At 41.2% G+C, this 20,391-nt stretch overlaps 1 protein-coding gene across 1 annotated transcript; it reads right to left on the bottom strand.

Moving 5' to 3' along the window:
* Nucleotides 1-6,245: 6,245 nt before the first annotated feature.
* LOC113097265 (uncharacterized) lies at nucleotides 6,246-19,321 on the bottom strand. Its single transcript, XM_026262489.1, has 6 exons — nucleotides 19,197-19,321; nucleotides 16,074-16,241; nucleotides 11,880-13,881; nucleotides 11,490-11,540; nucleotides 7,443-7,526; nucleotides 6,246-7,053 (listed from the first exon to the last, which is right to left on the bottom strand). Exons 2-6 carry the CDS (start codon nucleotides 16,128-16,130, stop codon nucleotides 6,836-6,838), a joined length of 2,412 nt encoding a protein of 803 aa, XP_026118274.1. The 5' UTR covers nucleotides 16,131-16,241; nucleotides 19,197-19,321; the 3' UTR covers nucleotides 6,246-6,835.
* Between the last annotated feature and the right edge of the window lie 1,070 nt (nucleotides 19,322-20,391).

Here is a 20,391-nt window from a genome sequence, read left to right as displayed (position 1 = left end):
CTACTGTGCATGTTTAAACCTCACTGAGATGATACAGACATAAGTTTCATGCAATTATTCCGGCAGGATCAATTATTTAAGGACATATTTCACCATTTACTGGCATGATTATTCAGAATTTTTCACGCTACTGCCTCGTGTTTGGCTGCAGAACAACAAGTGTGAGTAAATTTTCTATCGTCTTTTTAGGACTGTTATATGAAAAGCATGCAAAGTAAATGTCTTTAGAAACGGCTTGAATTTGAATTACTGCAATTAACGTTACTGCTATAGACATGTCTATTGGTACAATGGTTTATAAAACTAAACATGCTACATTGTTTCAAAGCCTCTATTTTCACAGTCCATACTACAACAGGAAAACAGCATCCCAAATTTATCTGCTCCGGAGGCTGTTTAAAAGGGCCCAAAGGCCAAAACAAGAGGAAAAGATGCTTTTCCAACAGGACTGTATTAATTCAGACAAGGTTTGAGCAATTGTCAAATCAGCCAACAACTACAGCAGCCAAAGCAAGCATGAAGCTACTTTTACTTGCAACACGGGCCTGCACATCTCAGTATTTCCATCCTGTTACTTCTGCTAGCAGTGCAGGCTACACAGGTTCTTCAAGACATCACACACCCCAGCCCCTTCCCACGACCCACAGCTACAGCAGCTGAAGCAAACGTGAGGCCGCCTCCATTCGTAAACGCGCCCTCAACTCTTCCGCTCCCTCATGCTACTAACCATTTTTCTGTTCAGTGGCCTCCAGCTCCAGATTTGCCAGAAGGCAGAGGGTACCAAGACCTATTATTGGTCAGGCCGATTATTTTATTTATTTATATATCTATCTCGAACCCTCTTCAGCCAACCCCTCTAACGCCAGCTCATCCCCTTTCACTAAAACTCCTAATCTACCATAGCTAACTCTCCTAACATGCCCTATCTATCTGTAATGGTCAATCCTCACTTCAGCCATCCTTCCGCAGGAGCTTTCTCTGTATCTCCCCACCGCCGCAGCATTGACCGCTCCCGCAGGAGCCTTTTCTGTTTTTTCCTCACTGCCGCAGCAGTCTCCGCTTCCGCAGGAGCCTCTACCTATATTTCACCACTGCCATAGCAGTGTCTGCTCCCGCAGGAGCCCTTTCCATCCTTCCCTACTGCCGCAATTCTCGCTGCCGCAAGAGCCTCAAAAATAAATAAATAAATAAATAAATAAAAATATATATTTTATGTCCATTCTCCAATTCAACCTCATCAGGCTCGCTTTTGTCTAACTCCGGAACGCCCAATCTAAATTCACGATGGACCCTCATTTCATCAACGACTCTGGTATATAAAAAAAAAAAAAAAAAAAAAAAAAATTAATCGAGTAACAAAATGTGTTGTTGCTTAATTATACTGATGTGCGCATGCACAGTAAATCTGATGGGTAGGATAAAATGTCAGGACCCCGGACCTTTATTTAGTCGGGTTGACGTACCTTTTCAGTTCTGTGTATGTGATGTGACGCTAGTTTTACTTAAAGTCAAATGCTCATGAACTGACTGTCAGAGCAGTTCTGGAGATGTTGTTCATGTGTTCAAGTCCTCATTTAGTGAGACAGCAGACGCAGAAATTACCGCGAGAGTAATGCGCGCTTCAGTGTGTGTGTGAAAAAGGAAGTCGCGCTCCTGCTCCATTCATTAACAGAGACACACAGAACATGCAGGATTTACATTTAAACACTGTTCCGTCTTAATATTTAGAGATATTAATTCGTGAATCGGATGTAAGTGCAATTACCTATTTTGATTAATTCATTCAAAAAAAAAAAAAAAAAAAAAAAAAAAAAAAAATTCATTGCGAAAGAACCCGACGTGAGATTTCGAATAAATTAAAAGAGGCTTCGAAGCAGAGGAATTTGCCTACATCATTTTTTGTAATCGCGTTACTCGAGGAATCGTTTCAGCCCTAATCTTAAACAGCTCAAAAGGGGCCTCTCACATAATCCGATAGATGCCCTCGGTTGTCATTCATCAGACATTCAAAAAAAAAAAAAAAAAAAAAAAAAAAAAAAAAATTTATATATTCCTCCTTAAATCATGTTGTGTACTTGAATAATAGAAGCCTCTCAGTTATCGTTTCTTCGGCCAAAGTAAGGGCCCTCCAGCCATCGTTACAATCTCCTTGCCTATTTCAGCATCGGACAGGGCTCTCCCTTCCGGTGCAGCTGGGCAGTGGCTCCCTTCGGTCGCAGTGTGAGCCTTTCATCTGTCATTGAGTTGCGCTGCGCGCTCAGCGGCAGATGGGGGTATCCCTCCCGGTGCAGCAGAGCCACAGGCCCCCTTCGGTCGTTGTGACAGCCCTCCATCCGATGCATCAAATTAAGCCGCTTATACAGTCGCAAGGGGGACTCTCCCTTCCGGTGCAGCAGAGCCGCAGCTCCCTTCGGACGCAGCGAGAGTCCCTCCATCAGTCGCGTTTTCTTGCCTACTCCGTATCGGACGGGGCTCCCCTACCGGTGCAGCAGACCCACGGCTCCCTTCGGTCGCAGGGTGAACCCCCCGTCTGAGTTATGTTGCATGCTCAAGGGCGGACCGGGATCTCCCTCCCGGGGGAACACAGCCGCTGGCTCCCTTCGGTCGCAGCAGGAGCCCTCCATCCGATGCATCAAACCGTTCCTCGAATCTTCTTGCCTATTCTGCATCTGATGGGGCTCTCCCTTCCGGTGCAGCAGACCCACGGCTCCCTTCGGTCGCAGGGTGAACCCCCCGTCTGAGTTATGTTGCATGCTCAAGGGCGGATAGGGTTCTCCCTCCCGGGGGAATAGAGCTGCTGGCTCCCTTCGGTCGCAGTGAGAGCCCTCCATCAGACGCATCAAGCCATGCCTCGCTTCGCAAGGGGGACTCGCCTTTCCGGTGCAGCAGAGCCGCAGCTCCCTTCGGACGCAGCAAAAGTCCCTCCAACAGTCGTATTCTAGTTAGCGTCAATCAGGGCTCTCCCCTCCGGGGCAGCACTCCTGCTGCAGAGTTGCGAACCCCCTACGGAGGCTGGGAGAACCCTCAGAGGCAAAAAACCGTGCCTCCATAAACCCGCAATGGGGGACTCCCCCTTCCGGTGCAGCAGAGCCGCAGCTCCCTTCGGATGCAGCAGGAGTCCCTCCAACAGTCGCGTCTCTTTGCCTTCTCAGCATCGGACTAGGGCTCCTCTTCCGGTGCAGCAGACCCACAGCTCCCTTCGGTCGCAGTGTGAACCCCCCATCTGAGTTATGTTGCATGCTCCACGATGGCTAGGGATCTCCCTCCCGATGGGGTACAGCCGCTGGCTCCCTTCGGTTGCATTAGGAGCCCTTCATCCGACGCGCCAAACCGCGGCTCCAATCTCATTGCCTATTTAGCATCTGACGGGGCTCTCCCTTCTGGTGCAGCAGACCCACGGCTCCCTTCGGTCGCAGTGTGAACCCCCCGTCCGAGTTATGTTGCATACTCTATGGCGGCCAGGGATCTCCCTCCCGATGGGATACAGTCGCTGGCTCCCTTCAGTCGCAGTGAGAGCCCTCCATCAGATGCAACAAACCGCGCCTCGTACTCAGCCGCAAGAGGGACTCTCCCTTCCGGTGCAGCAGAGCCGCAGCTCCCTTCGGAGGCAGCAAGAGTCCCTCATTTCTTGATATCTGGCATTGTGCTCCTCCCATAAGCGGCATGGAGGGCTCGCCGGTAAGACGTTGCGAGCCGCAGCTCTCGTCGAACACTGCACGGGCTCTCCAGGTCGCTCTGCATTTTCTTCCCAACACGCATATTTTGGGGGGCAACTAAATTTTATCTCTCTGGCTGCTGTCCTATGGCTTTAAGCTTCTTTTGGGGAGTTATTTGGGTTCGGGCTATGCTCCGGGCCCGGACCCCTCCCCCAGGACAGCACGCCAAAATATGCCTACTATTTGCCTTCAGATTAGATGTAAGGGTGAACTCGTGAAATGTGGTTTTATTAACAAAGTTCGGGAGAAGCACGATCAGATAATCATCCAATTTGGTACAGGTGCATCTCGTTTAGCTAATCATCTTATAGCACGCACGCGTATATATATCCAGTCTTCCTACCTCCTGTCCCACGACAGTTTTTCGGCAACCCTCCTCCACCCCAACTCCTCACTTCTAATCTATTTATCCCAAATTGGGATAGGGGGAGTTATTTGGGTTCGGGCTATGCTCCGGGCCCGGACCCCTCCCCCAGGACAGCACGCCAAAATATGCCTACTATTTGCCTTCAGATTAGATGTAAGGGTGAACTCGTGAATTGGTCATTGTGGGGATCGTATCTAAACACACTCAACACCAGTTTTTGGTCATTGTGGGGACTATAAACACACACTCAACACCAGTTTTTGGTCATTGTGGGGATCGTATCTAAACACACTCAACACCAGTTTTTGGTCATTGTGGGGACTATAAACACACACTCAACACCAGTTTTTGGTCATTGTGGGGACTATAAACACACACTCAACACCAGTTTTTGGTCATTGTGGGGACTATAAACACACACTCAACATCAGTTTTTGGTCATTGTGGGGACTATAAACACACACTCAACATCAGTTTTTGGTCATTGTGGGGACTATAAACACACACTCAACATCAGTTTTTGGTCATTGTGGGGACTATAAACACACACTCAACATCAGTTTTTGGTCATTGTGGGGACTATAAACACACACTAAACACCAGTTTTTGGTCATTGTGGGGATCGTATCTAAACACACTCAACATCAGTTTTTGGTCATTGTGGGGACTATAAACACACACTCAACATCAGTTTTTGGTCATTGTGGGGACTATAAACACACACTCAACATCAGTTTTTGGTCATTGTGGGGACTATAAACACACACTCAACATCAGTTTTTGGTCATTGTGGGGACTATAAACACACACTCAACATCAGTTTTTGGTCATTGTGGGGACTATAAACACACACTCAACACCAGTTTTTGGTCATTGTGGGGACTATAAACACACACTCAACATCAGTTTTTGGTCATTGTGGGGACTATAAACACACACTCAACATCAGTTTTTGGTCATTGTGGGGACTATAAACACACACTCAACACCAGTTTTTGGTCATTGTGGGGACTATAAACACACACTCAACATCAGTTTTTGGTCATTGTGGGGACTATAAACACACACTCAACATCAGTTTTTGGTCATTGTGGGGACTATAAACACACACTCAACACCAGTTTTTGGTCATTGTGGGGACTATAAACACACACTCAACATCAGTTTTTGGTCATTGTGGGGACTATAAACACACACTCAACATCAGTTTTTGGTCATTGTGGGGACTATAAACACACACTAAACACCAGTTTTTGGTCATTGTGGGGATCGTATCTAAACACACTCAACATCAGTTTTTGGTCATTGTGGGGACTATAAACACACACTCAACATCAGTTTTTGGTCATTGTGGGGACTATAAACACACACTCAACATCAGTTTTTGGTCATTGTGGGGACTATAAACACACACTCAACATCAGTTTTTGGTCATTGTGGGGACTATAAACACACACTCAACATCAGTTTTTGGTCATTGTGGGGACTATAAACACACACTCAACACCAGTTTTTGGTCATTGTGGGGACTATAAACACACACTCAACATCAGTTTTTGGTCATTGTGGGGACTATAAACACACACTCAACACCAGTTTTTGGTCATTGTGGGGACTATAAACACACACTCAACATCAGTTTTTGGTCATTGTGGGGACTATAAACACACACTCAACACCAGTTTTTGGTCATTGTGGGGACTATAAACACACACTCAACATCAGTTTTTGGTCATTGTGGGGACTATAAACACACACTCAACATCAGTTTTTGGTCATTGTGGGGACTATAAACACACACTCAACACCAGTTTTTGGTCATTGTGGGGACTATAAACACACACTCAACACCAGTTTTTGGTCATTGTGGGGACTATAAACACACACTCAACACCAGTTTTTGGTCATTGTGGGGACTATAAACACACACTCAACATCAGTTTTTGGTCATTGTGGGGACTATAAACACACACTCAACACCAGTTTTTGGTCATTGTGGGGACTATAAACACACACTCAACATCAGTTTTTGGTCATTGTGGGGACTATAAACACACACTCAACACCAGTTTTTGGTCATTGTGGGGATCGTATCTAAACACACTCAACATCAGTTTTTGGTCATTGTGGGGACTGGACTCACACACAAAAGAGAATCTGCGTACTTTAGACAGAAAAGGAGCTACAATCTGCTCCATGCTTTAATTGATTTTGGAGATGTTTGTTTTAGATGTAGAAACAAAATTAACTTAGTACTTTTAAAGGTTTAGTAAAAAAAAAAAGTGTTATACAGTATATGACATACATTTTCAAAACTCATAACATTAGTACGTCAACAGTCAGGGTCAGAAACATTAGCATAAGTTTCAGTCGTCCACAAAAATTTGCAGAAATATTTCATAAAGATGTTCACAGTAAACACTAGTTGAATTAAAAAAAATAAATTAATAAAACCCTTCATGACAAACACTGCATTCTCAAGTTTTTGAAAACAAGTACAATAGAATGAAAATCTACCATGTCTGCATTTATAGAAAAACAATTCTACATTTGAAGCAGACAAGGATGAAAAAAAAGACTCCAGTCTAAAAGTTATTTAAAATGCCTTAATTTTCGAAAGAACAATCTACATTTCCAAACAATAATATGGAACTGATGGTCTATTGCGCTAACCATTTGACTATGGAAGCTTGTTTTAAAACTATAAAAGCTTGTTTCTACCAATGCACAATTCAGTCTGACAGTGTGTCAATTAATTTGGCAGATATTTTCTGTTTAGAGCGGAGATTCGATTTTTGATGTAAAATTTAAGTGTAGACCACTCTCTATTTTTAAGTGCAAGTGGTTCCGCCTCTTTACACCTCATGCAGTCTGCCTTTCCTGGAATTTTGTGATTGTTAATAAACCTCATCATATGCTTCTCAACAGCCTGTATCTCAAGTTTGTTCCAGGCCGTCTTCTTAACGTAACCTGTGGGGGGGGGAGAGACACATTAGCATTTTACCCATGAGAAACACTTGCATCAACCTGAGTGGTATGGTACAGTTCAGCTCGGTACAGGTAAACCTGATCAGGCTTGTGTTTTCACTGACCTTACTTGTTAGGCGTGGTGTATGTGGGAAAGCATGAAATAGGCACAAACCTAACTTTTGTTAACGTCAGTTTTAATGAACAATAATAGCCACTATAAAGGTATAGGTACAAAGTATAGAGTCATATATAAGAAGAAATAAATAAAGCAAGCAAAGAATTCAGTCAAAGTAGGCTACGAAGTCAGCACTGTACTACGGTAAAATTCACTTTTTTTTCAGGACAATCGGCATTAAGTGAAGTATCATCATACCTAAGTATTATCATACCTCTCTTTTTTTTGGAGACTGGGTCTGCTGGAAGTGTGCCGTTCTCACAAACCGTGTGCTGTGATGATGATACTGTGGTGCACTCTGAAAGTAAAAATTAAGCCAGTCTTGAGTATTGACAAATCTCTGCAGCCAAAAAGACAGTCATCTCAAGAACACAAAGTTCCTGAGGTGCAATCAGGATCAGGGCAGAACAATATTGCCAAAATTTACGTCGCAATACATTTCTTAATTTCGGTCTATAAGATATAATTCCAATATCTATATTGATTTTGAAATGTGCAGTGCTCATGTTTATTCAACAAATTCAACCACGCAAATAAATAAATGTATGGGATAACGCAGCCTGTACCAAAATATCGTAAATGTGTTTAATAAATCAAATCATTTTTACTGAAAAATAAAAAATAAAAATCACATACATACATGTAGATAGATAGATAGATAGATAGATAGATTCATAGATAGAAATTGAATTATTGTCCAGCCCGGAGTATAGCGTTTCTCAATTTCAGTCCTGGGGACCCATCTACTAGAAGTTTTAGGTATTATAGACATATCACCATTTAAATCAGCAGATTCAACTCAATTTTATATTACAAAAAAAAAAATAAATAAACTGAATAGGTGAAATAGTCTGGAAACAAATTCTTTCCATACTAAATTATTTTTTCCCATGCATATCCAGACCTGGAACCTGCCAGTTAAGTTATTCTTTTCTCTTTACGGTCCTCACCAGCATTTTGTCATATGTATATATAAAAGATCATTTTTGTGTTTATTTGGTATCATGCAATGTGTTTACTGGGTTTAAATAAAAAATAAACAGCATTATTTTCCACATATTTTATATTATTTTATCTCCTGTAAGCCCCGCCTTTCTGATACCGGTGGATTTGGTCTAAATTCAGAGCTGCAAGACACCGAGGTATGCTCCGATTGGGCAGCAATCCAGTACATTGTGATTGCCCAAAGTCAAGCGGTTGACGGAAATGTTATGCCCCTTACAAAAAACATCCCCGCAAAAAACATTAAAAGCCATTTCAAATGAGGCTTTTGTTGTGTTAAGCGGGAACATAATTACTGTTTATGACTTATATTGTCTTTTTACACGTCGCGACGTAAACATAACAACATATCGGCATTTGTAATTGGAGAAACAAACCACAAGCACTTCGCGTTTAAATAGTAAAGTTAGGTAGCACATTATAAAAATGTAACTTCCTGCCAGGCTGTAAGAAGCGCCAGACTCTCTGTAATGTCCGTGTTGTCCATCAACAGTGTAAATATACCTCACTTGACTGACCACAGAATGATGAGGGTTTGCGGCCCGCTCAGAGCAGGGCGAGTTAGAGAGCGGTTAAATGCACAACCTGCCTTTCTCTCTCCCATTTTCAGAAAACAGTCCGTGTCACCGGCGCACATGACAACATACAGTGAAGAAATGATGATTACTTTCTCTGCGTATACATTTGGGCGGTTCGGTGCAAATCACCCCCAAATGTTTGCGTAGAGATGTGGGGGTGTGTTAGAACGGGCCATTTTAGGGGTGTGTGGCAGACTCCGAACTTCAATAAAGAATATCTCTTTGGATTTAAGACTTTAGTCTTCGTAACTTAACAGATGTTTTTTATGCACCAAGAGCTTGTAATACTCCAAAGAGAAAAGGAAAAATATAAAAGTTATTCTAGGACAGTGATCCTCAAATCTGGCTCGCGAGATCCAGTTTCCTGCTGAGTTTAGCTCCGACTCTAATTAAAACACACCTGCCTGTGATTTTCCAATGATCCTGAAGACACCGATTAGCAAACTCATGCGTGTTTGATTTGGGTTAGAGCTAAACTTTGCAGGAAAATGAATCCCGTGAGCCAGATTTGAGGATCAATGTTCTAGGACCACTTTCAAACATAACCATTTCATGACACTTTACTCACCCCAATTTCATCTAGGATGTGTTTGTACTTCGGTCTTCAGTCGAAAAGAAATTTAGGTTTTTGATGGAAATATTTCTGTAACAGTTACTGGTCAGAGAGCGAGGTAAGTAAACAACGGCGAAGTTTATTTAACAACAGGAGAGCAAAGGAGCTGAGTGGAGATTGTTCAGGTGAGTATGCCAGCACTGAGATTTGTCTAGAGGATGATCCAGGAAATAATCTGATCTTTCTTGCTTTACAGGAGACTCGTAGAGACGGAGAGTGGAGACCAGGACTGACGGGAAACAGACACCTCGACTAGAGAATTGAGCTGGAGACGGAAGGGATCACTGAGGAAGGAGACAGGTGGCAAGTATCACAGGCAGGTAATAGCTTGCTTAGTCCACATCGAGTTTATGAGACTGGATAGTGAATGATTCTGAGGTATGTGCTTTTATGTTCAGCAAAGTGCTCATGGGCTGCAGGTGTGCATGATCAGGAGCCAGGTGAGTGCTGTGATGAGATGCGGAAGAAAGATGCTAATCTTATGACAGTACTTCCCCTCCCGGAAGGCTCGTCCCGAGCTGTAATAAGCCCCGGGGCTGGTGCAGGGCAGGAATAGGATGGAGTAAAGGAGGACCTCCAGGTAAGTCGGGGAGCCATGACGGAGTAGGAGACCCAGGAGGCCATGGTGGATCAGGTTACTGGGGGGCCATGGCAGAGCAGGCAGCTCGACGATGATAATCTTGGCCCACAGCCCACCCACCCTTAACTCAGCCATATAGCCCCCCAAAAAAATAATTGGGAAAGTCCAGGGTCTTAGGTTCATGGGGGCGCTGAGGAGGAGTGGGCTCTAGTGGGCGAAGATGACACTTAAGGAGAAGATGGCACTTAAGGACCCTCTAGAGGAGCGGAACTGGACGGGACCCGCGGAGGCTCTGGAGGAGGAGAACTGGACAGAACCAATGGAGCCAACGGAAATGAAGGCTCTGGGGTGAGGAGAGGAGCTGAGAACTCAGGGAGAAGTGTCAAATCCAGAATACCTACCTGTTTGCCTACAGGAACTAATGGGTGCTAAAGAGAAACAGGCACTAGGCTGAGCTCTGGGGAATCTGACACAGGGGAGAGCATCTGTAAGGTGCGGGCATCTTAATGTTATAAGGCCTTGCCATAGGACCTTATGGCGGCATTAATCTTGCTTTGGGCAGCGGCACAGGCTTTGCCACAGATGGCACTCAGCTTGAGTAAACCGCTGACGGCTACAGACTTGTGTTGGCTGCGGATGGTGGTGTTGGGCATGAGTGCGGGCTGAACAGCAGAGCCATGGAGAGTGATTCAGGACTTGAGGCACCAGCGGCTGGCAAATGCAAGCTCAGCTGGGGAACAGCAAGTGGAACAGAGCGCAACAGCATCCACGTGACGACTGTGGACGGGACTTCGCCTCATCCATGGTGAAGTCTAATCTGGCAAACCACAGCGCGAAGTTGATATAATTCTTCAATGACCAGCATGGATAAGCTCTCAGCATGACGAGATGGATATCTTCCTCCAAACCGCACCAGAATCCCTTCATTAAGGTAAGGTCATCACATGCGGCGAGTTGACCATAATTCACAAACTCCTGCACAAAATCATCTAGATCTCGGACTTCATGGAGGATAAAAACAGTTTATGAGACCGGACAGTGAATGATTCTCAGGTGTGTGCTTTTATGTGGGGCTTGATGAGTGAGTTAATTGGAGTGCTAATGGGGACAAGTGTACCTGACCAGGAGCCAGGTTTAGGCGAGTGCTGTGATAAGAAGAGGAAGAAACAGGCTGATCAATGGACTCCAGATGGTTGAGTTCTTGGCTTCAAAAGAGCTATAAACACTAAAACAAACAAACAAGCAAATATATATATAATTCGTGAACAGCATTTTGTTTTGTTCTCTCTCTGTGCTCTCAGTAATCACGCAATGCCGACATGCTACATCATCCGCTTGAACTGCTGCCGGGTTTCAGAGTTGGCAGACGGGTATTTTGCAGACATTATATGAAGACCCTAAAGAATCAGTCCAACTCCGGAAAATGGGCATCCGATGTCCCATTATTTAGGCAAACATAAATTGAAACTGACATTATGTAATCATTACCTTTTGGACTAGAAGTGGACTCCTCCAAATCACTGTCCACTGTAACTTCCTCTAAAAGGTAGAAAATACAGAAATTAGGGGTGCACCGATCAAGATTGGCCGATCATTAATGCGTATCTCGTCAGTAAAGCCGGTTCTCTAATCAGCTGTAAATTGCACCAGGTGCGTGATATTTTGATACAGCGTTTATTTGCGCAGCTAGTCATTTAACAACGGCCTGGTGGAATTTACAGCTGATTAGAGAACCGGCTTTACTGACGAGATGCGCATTAATGATTGGCCGATATTGATCAGTGCACCCCTAACAGAAATATATTATTTAAAATACAAGGTAATGTTATTCAAAGCATTCCCAAAATCTGAACCAATGTTGTGTACGGTGTATAGTACCTTCTGGATCTATGTTGATTTCATTAAGATTTCGCCCTTTAAAGTCTGCCAAGCGTCCTTTTTCGAGGGCCAGAAGAATTTTACTAATTTTGGCCAGTTGGAGGGTGCCTTCAGGTAACCTGTAAAATTGACGATGAACTCGAATGTCATGGCCTAGAAAGTCTGCCAACTGATCTAACTCTGTGTTGCTAAGATTAAGAACTTCAGAAAGTGTCCCGATCTGTTTTCTCAACTTTGTTGATGTAAGAGTCTGAGGATTTTTTGCACTACATGCAACAGCAAATTCGCGAATGCAATCAGAGCCTCTGAAAAATGTCATTGCATACGGGCGTGCAAAGAGAAAAGGATTTTCATTTGGAATTCCACAGGTATTCCGATTTTCAAGAAGCAGGCTGATTGATTCTTGCATGGAAGGTGTGAGAAGCACGGGAACCTTTCTGCCTCTTTTGCCTCTAATTTCTACACGCTTGAAGTACTGACACAGTTTATTTTCTAAATCTGTGAGGGCCATGCTAATATCTGGATGAGCATCCGATTGGTTGCTGGAGATGTATGCAGACAATGGCATTTGTGACACTTCCCCTTCTCGTCTACGATTGAAAAGCATAACCTGAGTTAACGTGATCTTGGCCAGTTTTGCCCAGTGCTGAGATGATGGCTGTGTTAACAAGAGTTTGCGATGGGTCTTCTCTTGCTCGTCAAGATATATATGAAGGAGCTTAACATCTTCTGTGAATGGAAGTAATTGTGGGGAATTCCATTTTGCTTCCTCCAGTGTTCGCCGGGCTGTTGTAGAAATGTATTCGGGCCATCTGGACTTATAAAGCTGTTGAAAACTGTTCGCAATTTTTCCTGTCTTTTCATCTCCTCTAATAGTAGAGTGGCTCTCAATGAGCATTGCGATTTTGTTCAGACTCTGTCCAAGTTTCACAGCCACACTAGCCTTTTCAAATACATTGGTCTCTTCATTGTAGCCAGCAGCCCTTTTAACTGCATTGATGGTATGCATGAAGTTTGTGGGATGAATGAGCTCTTTAATAGATGTAAGGGGGGATACCTCTCTTGCACATATTAGGAGTCTTCCAAGCTCCCTCATCTTTTGGCGGATGTGTTCATGCATTTTAACTCTTGATCCATACTTGTTGTAAAGATGCTTTCCTAACTCTAAAATGCACCAGTCATTTCTAGTTTCAAGTGCCACTTGGTCCTGGTTCATGGAATTTAACAGCTTCCAAACACCATGAGTTACTCCTGGTGGGGGAGGTTGTGCAAAGCCACAAAGAACCTGGACACGGGTTTTTCCAGGTTTCGGCTTCTCATCACCAGGCTTGAATTTGCAAACCTTGACATGTCGCCACAAAGTTTTTTTTAAGAAGAGTCCTTTGCAGTAAATGCAGTGCATAAAACTTTCCCCCTCCAGGTTCTTTTTGGGCAGTTTCCGCGGAATCATCAGTCCTGCCCCTGTATTAATAACAGTACTATTGTAAGCAAAGTTCCCTTTGTTACGTAGATACTCAAGTTGCATCCTCCTTTCTTTTGAGCCCTTTGGATGACTTAACGCTTTTGCTACCTCTACCTCATTTCTATGCTTTCGTTCCAGGTGTCTAGAAATTTTTGTAAAAGCACCTTCACAAAAAAAGCACTGTTGTTTTTTGCTGTACATTCTCAATCCACCTCTCTTTTTAATTACAGCTGGGATAACTACTGATGTTGCGCTGTCAAGAATGGAAGATGTGTCAGGAACTTTGGCTATGTCGTGGTTCTGGGAGCTCCCTAAGTCACCGCTGCTTTGAATACTGAACTTTTTGATTCTGTTCACAGCTGAACTGCTCCGGACTGGCAAAGTCTGTAACTTTTTTTCTTTACCCTTTGGTGAAGCAGTAAAGCTCATGCTACTATCTGATGTGTAACTCTCTGATGTATCAGGAATGTACTCTTCCTCACTAACAGATAACTCATCTTCGCTCGAAACATCCGAGTACTCCGCGATCTTCCCTCTAGCCTTGAAAGACAATGACCATTCAGTTAATTTAATCCTCTATCATAGGCTATTTTCCATTCTATTCTATTTACAGGGTTTCTGCAGGGTTTAAACAGTCAAATTTAAGACTTTTTAAGACCTTTTCATGACTATTAGGATTTGAATTTATGACCTACACGAATTACGATAAATAAATTCAGTCATTAAAATTCCTTTCAAAAGTATTTATTATTGACTTTTCATTGAAAGTAACAAGTTTTATTATTTGAAGAGTTATTCTATTATGTCTTAAGATTAAGAAACTGAAGCCTTCGCCTTCTTTTTCTTGAGTATCAAGAACACAGGAACACTTAACAATTGTAACATTGTAAAGTAACATTGTAAATTAACAATTATTTTATGGCATTACTTTCCAAAATAAAAAGTGTTATTGGTGTTTGGTCACAGTATTCAACACCCAGAGGCAGGGTATATTTGGGGTCAGCGGTGAAGGTTGTACCAGTGCGCCCTGTTTGAAGTTGTCTAATTTGTATGTATGTTTGTTTATTTTTATTTATTTTTGCTATTTACACAATGTTTAAGTTTTGTTTTTTTTTTCAAGTTTGTAGGTGTCCAGGTACAGAAACCGAATAATTAAATTTAGAATAGCACTGGATAGTCTTCAATGTAAAAATTAAATATACAATCAAACCAAAATTTATTCAGACAGTTTAATTGCTATTGCTTCTAAAATGGTTATAAAATACGACAAGACTTTAGAGTTAAATTCGTCTTGATAATGTCATAACTTTGATAAAAATGTACGTAATGGATTACAATCAACCAAAACTTCAGACAACTGTTACTGATAATATTTACACAACTATCAATACTTTGTTGACCAATTACCAACCAATGCATTTTGTTCAGACTGTGGTGTGAAAAGGTTGCATTAGCAATTCAGAAAAAAATGCATGGTGCTTTATAAGGTGCTGAATAATTTTTGATCCCAATTTTATATATAGATAGATAAAACATTTATATCTATTTCACTAGTAGTTCACTGTGAAGATTATTTGGGTCTAATATGTCACAGTTTGCTTAAAATTCTTATTAAAACTACAAAGTAATGCAGTCAAGGAGAGTGAGTGATTTTTCTTTCATTTTCTTGGATTAACATTACAGCAGCTAATAGCTAAATTAGGCGTGGTCACTTTAAGAGACGATGAACGCATCTTTTTCCTCAACTGTTTACTTTGACTTATATATATATATATATATATATATATATATATATATATATATATATATATATATATATATATATATATACACAAATAACTGAATATATTATAATTGAATATACAAATAACTGAAGAAAAAAAAAAAAGTTTTTGAGCATACTTTCCAAGGCGGGTATTTTGATATATTTTGTAGGCTATGTATTTGTCGGCACAAGAGCAAAAAGAAGCAAATTCGGTGTACAAGTGTTTTTAGACGCCTTTCTCAGCGTGAACCCTGAACCCCTGAACACCTGAACACCGTGGTACTGAATTGGGCTCTTTCACGTCCTTTTGTTTGTTCAAAACTGTGATTAGTATTTGTTGGTTCATGTGCAGGAGGGACTGTCCGTGATACGCGGCTCTCTCTCTCTCTCCGCACCGAACACAGCGCGATAGTTACCAGCTAATCGGTTAACCTTTTCCGCGTCTTGTGTATGGATCGATGCTTGATACCGATTGTTAGTGACGGGCTTGAGCCAGCTGCTAAACGCACCGTCTCCGAACCATGGATCATTAAAGGTACATTTTACCATTGTGATAGCCAGGATGATTTCAATTAAGCTAAGCAGTGACTCAGTATGACACAGTATGTTCGGAGTTCGCGCGGGTTTCTGTGAAAGTCCTTCTGACAAGTCTGTATGCTGCCGCATGGACCTTGTAGTTCTGGAACGCTGTGATACCAGTGTGATACCACCCAGATTCCTCATACAGAACTACAACAGGTCAAACAAATGAATGCCATTGCTGCTGCGAGCGTATTTTGATGGAAGAACAAATTAATGGACTAGCATATCAATTTAAGACGTGGCTAAATGTTTTTTTATGACATTGTATGGAAAATCCGGACGTTTTTATGACTTTTATGGCCTTAAATTCTTATGGTTAAATTTATGACTTTTTATGACCCCGCGGAAACCCTTTATTTAAGCTATTTAAATAATTAACACTTACTCTTGTGTTTTTTGCTCTTTTGGATGCTGTGGTACAAGCGGAATGTTGTTCACTCATTGCAAATGATGCATGATTCCGTCTGACGTCACGTTGAATGTCTTGGTCATCTTTACCATTTACACTCGAATTTTCAAAGAGATCATCCGAATCATCATGAATCACAGATCTCTAATAAAACAAACAAAAACATCAGAATGACAAGTTACAAATGTTCTAGAAAAAGTGTGTTTATCATAATGAAAAATAACTTCAACATGAAATGCAAAAATCAACATGTTAAATGCTCGATCAATGTCTATTAATTTAAAGCCCCCTTCCTCAAATCTTGCCCTGGAGGTCCAATGCGCTGCAGAGTTTAGCTCCAACCCTGATCAAAGTCACCAGCCTGTGATTTTCTAATGATCCCAAAGACATTCGCATACCTGCCAACCTTGAAGAAATTTTATGAGTACTACACCCCCCCCACACACACACACCGCGTGAACCTTACAGCCCACCGCCAATGTATGCTCCACCATTGCACACACATCTGTGAGAAACCTATGAGATACCTAACACTATAATACATATTATACACATAATATCCTTTCACCAATTAAGATTTATTATTTACTCCATAACATATACAAGTAGACCATAAATGTTATACAATTTCTGCAATCCCTCCGAACATTTTGTACTGGAGGCATAGGCCATGGAAACTTCTTCCACCTGAAAATATTGTCAGAAATAAAAGTAAACTGAGGACATTCTTTCTAAATAAATCAATCAAAAAATTTAATAAATGTGCAAAACCAGCAGTTATCAATATCAAAATCAGTTTGCTAAAAACAAACAACATTTTTTTAAATAATTTTTCATGCAAAGTGTTTAAACTTTTGCATTGTTTAACTTGTTAAAGGTTGCAGATTTGGCTTTTTTTAAGTAGTGCATCAGTGAAAGTCTCTTTGTAACAAATGCTTTCTTTGGAGGCAATCATGACTTTTCTTGTCACCAGAGAACTAAACATCTCTGTGCTCATATTAATAGATTATTATTAATGTTGAAAAGAGCTGAGAATATTTTTTTCAGGTTTTTACAGGGGAATTAATTGAAAGAACAGCATTGTTTGTTACATTTGTTACAGTTACATTTATTTGTTACATTTATATTATTTACATCAAGCTTTTGAATGGTATAGTATTGCATATTGTTATTGAAACTTCATAATGTTTCACTTGATTATACATTTAGTCAGGAATTATAGTTTGGAAAAAGTCTAACTAGTAAAATTTTTATACGTTATATGAAAACTAGTACAAGTATATAAATAAATAATAAGAGACTTACTCATGTTTATGATCTCTGCTGAATAAAGTGCTTCATTCTTTTTTTTCTGAGGAAATCCAAATCTCAAATGCTCAACCACATCACATTTTGGGGTGACTTATATCTTATTCCTCTCATCGCGAAGCAAATAGTAAAATAAAAATAAAAACTTTATTTAACATTAGAATCTGAATAGAGCGTTCAGCGCGGGGGCGTGGTCGAATTAGAAGATAATGGGAGATGTGAAAAACGGACAAGACATCGCGTTGTTTTCATATGGATTATTTTATCACATAATATTTGTTTTCGGCGGTACTTGTTTAGTCTAAAAGTAGACATTTCAGGCTTTCTATAGATATCTCTCTCGTGTCTCTTCGTTGAGTATTCACTGAGTTACACTTCATTTTAATGACGTGTTTGTACATGAAGATCACAGCAGACAAAGGCTGAAGACAGCACACCTTGTTTGTTATCTTTATTTTATGTGCACAAGTTTTGTTGTTATGTCTGTATACAAATAAAAGTAGACCCTTTACAGATTCGATTTTGCGTAATTTAAGTTCTTTTCCTGGTTATCAGGAGAAAATGACTCATAACGCGTATACACGTTAAACGACTCAAGAGGGTTGAACAGAACACTTCAAAACGAAAGAAAACAGACTGCTCTCTGCTTATCTACCGTTAATCCGTATGAAATGTGCATTTCTCTGGCGCGTTCACTACTGCGACTTTTTCGTCAACTTTATCTTTGCAGTCGACACGACATTGATACAGAAAACACTTGTTTATTAGTAATTATATTGATAAAATATTCATAATCATTACTTTTGCCGGTTCTTTGTGACAGCTTTTAGGTGCGTTATTGGAAGGGCCACCCTTACATGTTAGCCTACATGAACGCGTGAACTGAACTGAGCTCGTCACAGCTGGACTGCTTGTTATGATGTCATGTCAAGGTCATTTTTAATGTCCATAAATTCAATTAGGCTAAACATAGCCTAACTGTTACCTTTATCTTACGTTAATCAGCACCTGGCCTGTCTAAAACCTTCTAGATTGCAAGCCATTCCACCACTTAACTGCCAACTAAGCTTGTGGATGGGAGGGGCAGGTGGGCGGTGGGTTAACATGCACCACTCTGATTGTCCGAAAGCTTTTCACTCCACTTACACGCTGTGGATCAGCGGCAGAATCAGCGTCATAGATTGCATAGAAACGGAAATCGGCAAAATGCGAGACGCAACAAAATGCGTATCTAAAGAGCAGCGAATCGTACTAGTGTACTTATGGGTCAAAATGCGTGCAGAGTACGAAAAATGCGTACATGTTGGCAGGTCTGCATTCATTGGCATTGATTAGCATGCTCAGGTGTGTTTGATTAGAGTTAGATCTAAACTCTGCAGGAAAGTGGATCTTGAGGTCCAGATTTGAGGAACCCTGATTTAAAGGGATAGCTCCCCCAAAAATTCTATCATTAACATTACATATCCTCATGTTGTTGCAAACCCATAAGACCCTTATTCATCTTCAGAAAACAGATTAAATTTGAGCTTTTGCCTGCCATTGTAACTCCAGATGGAGGGAAAGATATCAAAAATATCTTCATGTTCTGAAGATTAACAAACGACTTATGGTTGTGAAACGATATTCAGAATAGTAACTTGCATATAGAAAAAAGATTTTTAGGTGGTCCAAAAGATGGTGGTCTTTCAATGTTTATTTATCCTTTTAAATTTACTTCACACTATTCAGCTAAAAATAATTCAATTTAGGTGTGAGGCAGGTAAAAACAAATTAAGTAAATGTAAAATATACCTTTTTATAAGATGTCTTAATTTTAGAACACAAAACTTCATCTTCGGTGTCCGAGTAGTCAACCAAAGGCTGTTAAAGACAAAAAAAGAAAGATAAATATGAAAATGAAGTGAAAGAGAGAAAATCTGTCAAACAGAGACAGACATACAGACGGATACAGAGACAGACACAGATAGACAGACATACAGACAGAGAAAAAGACTGACACACAGACAGAGAAACAGACAGAGAAAGAGACTGGCACAGACAGAGAAAGAGACTGGCACAGACAGAGAAACAGAGAGAAAGAGACCGAAACAGACAGAGAAAGAGACTGAAACACAGAGAGAAAGAAACTGACACAGATAGACACAGACATACAGACAGAGAAAGAGACTGACACAGACAGAGAAAAAGACAGAGAAAGAGACTGACACAGACAGAGAAAGACTGACACAGACAGAGAAAAAGACAGAAAAAGACTGACACAGACAGAGAAACAGACAGAAAGAGACTGGCACAGACACAGACAGAGAAAGAGACTGACAGAAAAAAGACTGACACAGACAGAGAAACAGACAGAAAGAGACTGACACAGACAGAGACAGAGAAAGAGACTGACACAGACAGAGACAGATAAAGAGACTGGCACAGACAGAGATAATAAATACACATACCTCAGCTGTGAATCGTGAAGTGCCTTCAGTAATTACAGAATCCTCAGAGCAGTTATCTATTGCTGTCATGTTGTCATCATCCTTGCATGGAGGCTATAAGAAAGTTATTTAAAAAATAGTTACAAGTCATCACTTATTAGACAAGGTCCCCACGATGCTAAACCTGTGAAATGTGTGTATTTGGTTCCAATGGGTTTGTATGGCTTTCCTAAGACTACTGGTCCCCACTATGTACATTACACTGGAAATAGTGTGTAAGACTTTCTCAAGTCAATACCAAATATAACAAATTAATAGACAGACAGAGAAAGAGACTGACACAGGCACAGACAAAGAGAAAGAGACTGACACAGACAGAGAAACAGACAGAAAGAGACAGGCACAGACAGAGAAACAGACAGAAAGAGACTGGCACAGACAGAGACTGACACAGGCACAGACAAAGAGAAAGACACAGGCACAGACAAAGAGAAAAAGACTGACACAAGCACAGGCAGAGAAAGAGACAGACACAGACAGAGAAACAGACAGAAAGAGAC

This window comes from Carassius auratus, unplaced genomic scaffold, assembly GCF_003368295.1.
Source record: "Carassius auratus strain Wakin unplaced genomic scaffold, ASM336829v1 scaf_tig00216164, whole genome shotgun sequence".
NCBI classification, from domain to species: domain Eukaryota; kingdom Metazoa; phylum Chordata; class Actinopteri; order Cypriniformes; family Cyprinidae; genus Carassius; species Carassius auratus.
The sequence above is the reverse complement of the archived record's forward strand: the minus strand, read 5'-3'. Positions and strand labels throughout refer to the sequence as shown.

Bases quoted from the DNA above. Each gene is read 5' to 3' on its own strand.
- LOC113097265 (XM_026262489.1), bottom strand. From the start codon at position 16,130: ATGAGTGAACAACATTCCGCTTGTACCACAGCATCCAAAAGAGCAAAA. The intron at 7,527-11,489 runs GTAATGATTACA...TTTTACTTTCAG, and splicing joins GTCCACTTCTAGTCCAAAAG to AGTGCACCACAGTATCATCA. The intron at 7,054-7,442 runs GTATGATAATAC...CCCCCCCCACAG, and splicing joins AGTCTCCAAAAAAAAGAGAG to GTTACGTTAAGAAGACGGCC.